General features: G+C 44.8%; 1 protein-coding gene across 1 annotated transcript; it reads right to left on the reverse strand.

The window, feature by feature from the left end:
• Positions 1 to 1,308: 1,308 nt before the first annotated feature.
• On the reverse strand, positions 1,309 to 6,229 carry LOC149817435 (patatin-like protein 7). Its single transcript, XM_089984736.1, has 3 exons — positions 4,470 to 6,229; positions 3,359 to 3,645; positions 1,309 to 1,660 (listed from the first exon to the last, which is right to left on the reverse strand). Exons 1-3 carry the CDS (start codon positions 5,634 to 5,636, stop codon positions 1,657 to 1,659), a joined length of 1,458 nt encoding a protein of 485 aa, XP_089840862.1. The 5' UTR covers positions 5,637 to 6,229; the 3' UTR covers positions 1,309 to 1,656.
• Positions 6,230 to 9,279: the final 3,050 nt, after the last annotated feature.

The raw sequence follows: 9,279 nt of genomic DNA on the forward strand, positions 1-9,279 counted from the left end.
CCAAAGTAACAGTGGATTTAGGTGGTTTGGGTTAAGGTGGGCGGTGAAGTTATAGGCAACAACAAAAAAGGTTGGTGGGGAAGAGTAGCATAAACCTCTCTTCTCCTATCCTTGAAACCATAAGATTCGGAACAGGTCATGCCACATCTGAATCTGAATCCAAAATGCAAATGTCTCTTTCAGAGTTTCCCGAAAAGCAGACTCATTTGAGGAAATTCAGAAGCGTGAGGTCCTTTCCTGGTCAAGTCCATCGAGTTGGTGCATTGGTTTAGGTCACATATACCAGACCTGGTTACACCTACTTGGGAGCATGGATAGTATGTACAGAAGCACCAAAAGTAATGGACTAGATTGTTCGGCTCAAACTATAGAAGATGACCAAACTCAGCCATAAAAGGATGGTTTAAACCATTTTTGCTTCAATCAATTCTCAAGTGATAGATAATTATAAGCAAGACATACAACTCGAACTTTGATTCAACTATTTGAGGAATGTCATGATCTTTGTTTTTTTTTATTCATAACCCGAAGAAACCGCACCCAGCACAAAGACCTGCCATACCTACGGTCTTCGCATGGACTATTGCTTTGGTGATCCACTACCCGATTCTCTACCTGGCTGACTGGAGATGCAAAATTAGGCTGGGATAGATAACAAAAAATTGCTGACGTGTAGCGTTAGGATACTCAAAAGTTTTGTAAAAGATTTAGTGTTGGCGTTTAGAGCAAACAAACACGAGCATCACCAGGAAACCGTGCATGCTTTCTTTCATCTAACGACAACACATTCAAATGGGTAACAACAGGATAACATTCAAATGGGTAACAACAGGATAGAGAGAGCAACTTCCCCTACCAAGATTACAACACGATCTCTTTAGTTTCACAACACGGGAAGGCAACCTACGCATGCACCAAACCACCGTCAAACAAACACAGGATGGAGGTCATCATGTCTGGCACGCCGGAAAAAATAAGGTCTTCTCCCAAAATAATAGAAAGTGGGCCTCCCTTCCTTTCTAAGCGTTCCACTGACTAAATTCCAAACTTCACCAACTCCCCTCGCCTCTCTCAATCTCTCTCTCTCTCTCTCTCTCTATATATATATATATATATATATGGTGTCATGAAGAAAATGACATGATGTGCTGGACATAGCCTTGTTTTTTTCTGTAGGGGTGAACCTCCCACGTAGAGTGTCCACATGCCATCGCGCAGGTTTTGTACTACAGATGGGAGATGGAAAATGGGAGACACACGCACGCACATCACTATATGCTTAGCTTAGATTGTTGGACATTTGTAGAACTGAAACCACGCTTCCACTAGAGGATCAAAGAAAGAGGTCTGAGACCAACGGGGGCTCACCGTGGTTGGTAGGAGCTGTCAGTGCACGTCTACTTGTGGTGGGACGTTGCAGGTTCAAACCCCAGTGGTATTGAATAATAACTGGTGGGGTCTGCCCCTTTCAAAAAAAAGAAAAAAAGAAAGAGGTCGGAGACTGCTGAGAATCCTGAGAGATCTGGAGGGTGGCTTTCATATCGACCACGCCCACCCTTTAACTCCAAACCAAAACAAAAGGTGATCAATCCTACCCGCCCCAAAATCAGAGCAGCAGTTGCACTCTTAAAGTCTCCACCTCCCCGTCCTTCCCTTTTACCTGCGCAGTCACATACAGACGCAAAGAATAAGAGGCGGCCCTCGGTTAAAAAGAAGGGAAACAGAGACTTGTCTTTCATGTGTCTGGATAACTTTTTGACCAAAGAAACATGAGGGAGGCATTGGTTCATCAAAAACACACGCAAACTCGCGCTCTTTAACAGTTGATTTTCCCTTGACTCTCCTACCATCAATCTCCAGCACACCTACCAGATATCCAAACAACTGCTGTTGGGGTGCTCACATCCTGTTAGTAGTTTTTACATATATAAAACGGGTTTTATCTTATCCGCTTCTCACCAAAAAAGAAAAGGAAGGTTTGTTGTTTCTGTGCATCGAAAGGACCAAGGTGTACTCGTTCCTAGTTCAAAGGAAGAAACCAAAGGACCTCGAATGACTTCCTGTTTCATTAATGAAATGTTGAGGTTTGTTGTATAATTTACCTTTCCTATTCGGAGGTCGTCCTAATTCTTAATCCATGGTGCACAAAAAAATAAATAACCCGGAAGGATAATCAAACAATGATAGCACTAGATCGTGCCACGTGCTGAGGATGAGGAAGCCAATTCCAAAGAAGAAAAGCGGAAGGGATCATCAAGACTTTGTTAAACTTAGCATCAGGGGCATCAAAAAGAAGGGGAAAGAGCAGGCAGTTGCAACAACAGATGCGGAAGGAAGAAAAGGTTCAGTGCTGGATGGGGCTTGACCACATCCTACTTTGGCAACCGCGCAATAGGGTTGGGACTTGGGAGTTGGGAGAAATCTCTCTTCCGGACCACGGACCACTTTAATTAAGCAACGATCGCCAGCATTGGCGAGATGCTAAACAACATTCCCACTGACCAGAATACCCTGAATAGGGTCCCCCGTCTCAGTACGTCGGTGAACCTTGTCCCTAAGGCTAACCTCTACAAGAGACCTACGCCCAGGGCCATTTTGACAGCTAGACGAGCTCAACCCACAAATCTTATCTTCTTCTAGTAATCTTTTTTTCACAAAATGGTTGTCCCTGATCAAATTTTATGAGATGATTTTGATAGCTGGCAATGGCATTTCCTGAAATCGTAGGCTCTTAAACTCCCCACAACCCATCTCACCACCAACATTTTCTCACTCTGTTTTCTCATGCTGCACAAACAAGAGAAAAACTTTTTTTTGGAAAACTTCTAGTATAAAAAACTCTCATAGGCAAAACTTTCTTTTCCTATGAGTTTTTCTCTCTTCCAAACGTGCCCTTTAACAGTTCATCGCATCTCCTGTTTCTGAAAGCAGAAGGGAACATCCTACAACCACAAGCCAAATCAGGGAAGGAAATGATTTTTAAAAAGTAAAACCCTTTCCCTGGCATTTTGGTAAATACGAAAGAACAATGGCAAAATGAATAAGCAGCATCAAAGAAAAGATACCACTGGATGTGAGGTCCGTCAGACGCTATTGATTGCAGGCGTTGTCAAAAAACTGGCCGACGTGGGTATTTCGATAATTTTAATCACGCAGTAATTTCGGAATGGGACCATTGGAGTGGAGGGACCATGTTCATGGAGAGAGAGAGAGAGAGGGGGGAGGGATGGTCCATGATGGATCAGGTGGTCGAAACAAGGCAGCGGGGTGAGCAAACAGCAGCACAGCATTAAACTGATCCACATGCGCAGCGGAGGCAATAAACGAACACAAAAAAGAGGAAAACAAAAATCATTACTTGTCTACGAGGAAGGAAGGGGAGTCCCTCGGTGCTGCTTGCTTGAAGGCAACAGTGGGGGCAATCCTGGATCTTCTCCGCTGATGCTCCAAGATGAGCTCCCCAGCAATCCAATCAAGCTTCTCGTAGTTAGTCTGCTCTCCAATCCTCTTTCCACCGAAAAGAATCGACTCCACGTTCTTCTGCTTCAACATCTCCTCCGCAACTCCAATCAGTTTCTTGACGTTGCTAGGCCTGGGATTGTCGTCCATGTTGGCCGCACATGTACCCATATCCAAACCGTTTGCCTGCGACACCAGTAGCATGCATCCCTCAGAATTTTTAACTAGCGTCGTCGTCGGTAATCAATATACAGAAAGAAAGGCGTAAAAAAATGGTGAAAGCTAACAAATCTAGAGTCTTCCTCAAGAGCCCCCACACGACTCTCTTAACATGTTTTTCCCAGGAGAATCACTAAAACATGCAAATCCTCCTCAATCTCCCAGCCCTCTGGCCTCAATGGAGAGAGAGAGAGAGAGAGAGAGAGAGAGAGAGAGAGAGAGAGATTTACAAAATGAATCACAATCTTACAGATTTTGTTCATCGGGCCGCGTTTCTTAAAAAAAATCATTTGCATAAAACGACCATGTGACAACAATATTGGGAGAAACTGCTCCCAAAATCCCTAATCAACAATAAACAACATGGTCTGATTCATGAACTGAAGAATCAGGTAGCACAAACCATTCTATCCCAGTGAAAACCAAAGGATTAAAAAAAAAAAGAACAAGAGAATATCCAGCCCTGTATAAGCAATGAAGAGGTGAGTCGCCAGACAACAACTAGCAAAATTGAATCGGAAACAGCACGGACAGACAAGCCTGTTCTACAAAAAAGTTCATCACAGAGCATGATGGGAAGATACATCCCAAACGTATGAAAGATGAGGAGGTGGAGCAGCAGCAGGAGCTCCCTTCATGAAAACTTGTGGACCGAAAAAGCAGATAGAGAGAGAGAGAGAGCAGCAGCAGCAGCAGCAGCAGGGGGCATGAGGGGTCTTTTGTATAAGAGGAGACGGATTTGGGGCGGGGTATATAAAATGGAGCCATTGGGGGGTAACAGTACCACCTACCTGGACGCGGACGTAGTTGGTGCTTGTGCTCTGGCCGAAAGCCATGGAGATGGAATGGTCGACCACATCGGCGGTGCCATCGCCGACGATCCTGGACAGAGGCTTGACCCATTCCAACAAGGTCCATTTCCTGACGTGCTCGTAGTCGTAGGCGCCGTCGAGCTGGCCGCTGCCAAGCGACAGCACCAGCAGGTCTTCCACCCCACGGACGAAGGGGAATTCCTGCTTGTTGTGGAGGACGTGGGTGATGGCAGCGGCCGTCGGGTTGTTCATGGCCAGCCCACCGTCGACGGCCACGCACCTCGTCTGCCCGTCCACCGACCTCATCAGGACGGGCTCCAAGTGCCTCGCCGGGTTCGCCGATGTCGCCCTACACACCTCCCACATCTCGAAGTCGAAGCTATCCGTCTCCAAGGCGTCGGCCCGGGAGAAGAGGAAGGGCGCGGAACTAGAGAGGTCGTAGCAGGGTATGAGGACGGGCTTCAACGTGTCCTTCAGCGTCAGAGCCCTCCCGTTCAGCGTGAACATCTCCTTCATGGAGCGATCCACCTTGGCCGTCTGGCGGGCGGAGGAGGAGGCGGAGCAGCATCCACTCATCCCGCTTGGCAACAATAACCGCCTGAGCAAACCAGTCCCTCCGCCGCTAGTGGAGCCTCGAGGCGGACCAGCTCCTCCCCCAAAGAGCCTCTTCCCCTGCTCCGCCAGGTACTTCCATGTATCCTCAGCCCGGAAGAGTGGCCGATCGTTCTCTCCCCTGGTGAAGAGCATCGCCGTGAATAAGCCCCCGATGCTTGTACCGGCCGCGACATCGAAGTAATCGGCGATCCTGGCATCGGGATCTCCCGTCTTGTTCTTGAGAGCCTGCTCCAGGTAGGCTAGTGCCTTGCCGGAGATTATCCCCCTCATCCCGCCCCCGTCGATGGAGAGGATGCATACCTTTCCCCTCTGGTTCTTGATGGTTCCGCTTCCGGTTTCACAAGTGGCCGGCGCAGGAGCCTTCACAGGGCTCGTCGTCCCGACGGCCACCTCGTTAGGGATCCATAGCCTCTGGTCGTCGTAGCCGAAGAGGAACTTGCTCTCCAGGATCGAGAATATCTCGTAGCTCAGTTTGTCCGCGTCAATGCTCGGCTCCTGCAACTCCATGTTGGGCGCCATTAGGGAATTCATCTCTTGCCCACCACTCTCTCCTCGATCTTCTTGGCTCAACGAGAGCTTTTTCCAACAGATTTTACTGCCTTCAAACTATTATATTAGGGCACTTCCTCCTTTCCTTCCCTATCCCTCCTCAAATTTTCTCCAAACGTCAAACGCCGGCCCTGGCCCCTTCCTTTCGAGAGAAAAAATTGTTCTCCAAAGATTTCTCGAAGCGGAGCGCGAGCTCTTTTCTCCGTTATTTTGGAAAGTGTCCCGTGTCGGGGATATACGTATATCCGGCCCTCTCTCGCGATTGTCTTTTTATTACGTATTCTTCTTGGATTGGGGCACGCCTTCTTTCACGAATTCAGGCCGGATCTTCTTCTCCTTCCTTACCGCGTACATCTTCATGCATTGTTTTTTGCCTCTCCCCACGATCTCTCTCGTCTGACTGCACCCGAAGACCCCGCCCAACACTTAAAAGTAGTTGTTGTTCTGCCTCTCTGCCCAACTCCCCCGCTGCCCAACTTCTGCAAATACCGGTTCAGCTAACCTCTCTGAGCGTCGTGCTGCGACTTCAACGGTTCCCTATCTATCCCTTCCTTCCACTTCAACGTCTCACTCTCTCTTTCTTCCGATTTAGATCTCCCAAATGCTTGAAAATTCACCTCTTTCACTCATATTAGTTTTTTACCAACCAAACTTCAGCTGCATCTCAGGATGGAACCCCTCTTTTTCTTTGTAACATTCTTCTTCTTTTTCTCTCTTTTTGCTTTTCACGGCAGCGACTTCGTAAACTTGGCGCATGCATGCTCAGAGTCAGACTTGACTTGCATTAAAAGATGGGATTGGGAGGGGGGGGGGGGGGGGGGAGGCAAAACAACAATCTCACCCTCAACCCGCCTTCCCTCTCTCCCTCGGTTCTTTGATTTTTCTTTTAATTTTACGTTATATAATTTTTGACATTATTGGTAACTGGGGGACGGACTGCTGACCATGGTTTAATTGGCCCAAGCCCCATGGACACCGACGGTTTTTTATCGTGAAAATCCGGTACGCCATCGGACGGTGCGCATCCCAAACCTCTTTGGGTCCACAGCGAATGTGTCGCCTAGATGAGCGCAGTGGGTAAAGTCTGGTGCGGTGGGGCCGGGGGGAGCAAAATTTTGTCGCCTTCTTTTGCCCTGTCCTCTCTGCGTGCGTGGGTCCGTGGGCTCCATCCGTATATCCCCGCCTGCGATTCCCACGCAAAAAACTTGGAGGGATCTCTTCTCCTTCCCTCTCTTGCTATCTTATCTTGGTAATTCTCTTATTATTTGGGATTAGCAGATGAAACGGTTAAGAAAACCACCAAAGGGAAAAATAAATTCCCACCGCGTGTCCCCTATCTCCTTGCCCTCTTGTACGGTCGGTTAAACGAAAAAAATGAAGATTAAGAGTGCATTAATTATGGTGATTATTCCCCGATTCGGTCGTTCTTCTCTTCTTAATTACTGTATCGCATTCTCAAAGTAAAGGGGTAGGTCCTTTTTTCCCCTGGGGTCATTGGTGTGTTAGCGTGGGAAGCAGATCAGGTCATGCTGAAAATCATGGTTTTTTTCTCATGCTGACATCGTGGCCATCCGATTTGCATTTTAAAAAGCTCAAAAGTCAACAAAACCATTCATCCAAAATGCAAACAGACGGCCACGATGTTCGCATGAGCAAAAACGCTCATTTTCAGCATGACCTGATCTGCTTCCGTTAGCGTGGGTCCTATTTGTTATTTATGATAATCATTTCGTCTTAGGAAAAATCCATAATATCCATTGCAACCTTAACATAGTTGTGTAAATTTAACCCCCATGTTGAGATCAAATACCATTATTTATTTCACATAGACAAAGACACGTATACAGGACATGATGCAGATATAATTGTAACTTGTTACAAGAAGCTAGTTTTGTAGAACTAGGATGCAAGTATATATATATATATATATATATATATATATATATATATATATATATATATATATGAAAACATACATATGTGCATGCATATATACATTGTTTATATTTAAAATGCACTATACAAAGTAACAAAGCATTAATATCATCTTATAAATGCAAATTCATGAAAGACAATCCTGAGCCATTGTGATTAACAAACATTGAACAATAAATCCAAATAGGAAAATACAGAACAAAAATAAGCAAAGTAACTATAAAATAAAGGAACCAAAAAACAAACAAACAGGTGATGTTAGGGATATGGTGTTGACTGTGTTTAACACAGTTTGATTGTATTCAGGAAGTGTATAGCATATTTAGTGTCTACGCCAGTGTTATATCATGTCGACATAGGACACACATGCTAAGTGAAGCATCTGTATGACATAGGTTATAATCAACTTAGCTACAAGTTCTGTGGAACATACTGCAGACTTTTTCTAAACACCATGAATGTGGGAAAAATAATCATGATGATAAAAATCACACGAATACTCTTGTTTGTCCTTGTGTTCCACGTTGACATGACTGGACACATGCATGATGGATATCAGTTTCTTTGAACTAATTCTTCATTCTACATTGTAGCTTTAAGTCGATTTCTTAATTTTGAAGAGATTCAGAGTTCTCCACATGCTCTACTTTTACACTGTATATTCCAATCAAATTGACAAATTCTGATACTCCAGGAAAAGAGCATCACCAGGCTAGCGGCTTTTCTATCCTTTTCTCTTTTTTGCATCTAATCATGACTCAAACTTACATGGTGTATGTTTATTAGTCAGTCAGATATTATTCATTCAGAAAGTCTTAATAGGCGGCACCTCTAGTATCATAGCAACGCATATGGAAGCTATTGTGTGCTGCCGTAGAGCCTGTTGCTTCTCCTATCACTTCTTACCTGGCTGCTCCTCTTAACTTCTTTCTAGACTAGAGAACTTGGTTTATCAGAATAAAAGGAAGCTTCTACATCTACAATTGAAGAAATTTAGCTATTACATGGAAAACGTTGATACTCATATTGAATATGCATCTTATGTTTGGTTTGAGAAATTGGAAGCTGACCTATTGGGATTCAAAATTGGTCTTGAGTCTCTCTTGTGCAGGAGGTACAAAGAAAAAGAGAAGAAAAACTTACCCAAATATTGAAGGATCGGCTTCAACCATATGTTGAAGGTAGGAAGGATGAGTTCGTGCAACAGGCAAATGCAGAAGCTCGCCGTCTTTCAGAGGCTGGTATGTTCAATAGGATGCTTCAGGTGGCCTCACATATGTTGAAAGTCTATATACTCAAAACTTGGTTCTTTTATCTAATAGCTTGTTATTGGGTTAGTGCATTCCATTTAATTAGTATCGAGGAAATTTGCATAAAACTTAGATGTTTAGTCTGTACCCTCTTTGTTATTTCCATCACAGTTCACAATAGCTCATATTTCCTACATATATTGGATCTACTACCACAAACATCATCCTTGCTGTGTGGTTAGTATTTGCATTATTTTAGTGTTCCCAAACATCTAATGGGCTTCTGTGCCATGTCCCAAGCTATGTCACATGGGTGCGGGTGCGGGTACAAGTACGGGTACGGGTACAGGTACGGGTGCGACACAGGTGTGGAGCAATTTCAAAAATTTTGGACACAGGGACACGGCTATATATATATATATATATATAATAATAAGATT

Source organism: Nuphar pumila, chromosome 13, assembly GCF_984573655.1.
Source record: "Nuphar pumila chromosome 13, dmNupPumi1.hap1.1, whole genome shotgun sequence".
Lineage (NCBI taxonomy): Eukaryota > Viridiplantae > Streptophyta > Magnoliopsida > Nymphaeales > Nymphaeaceae > Nuphar > Nuphar pumila.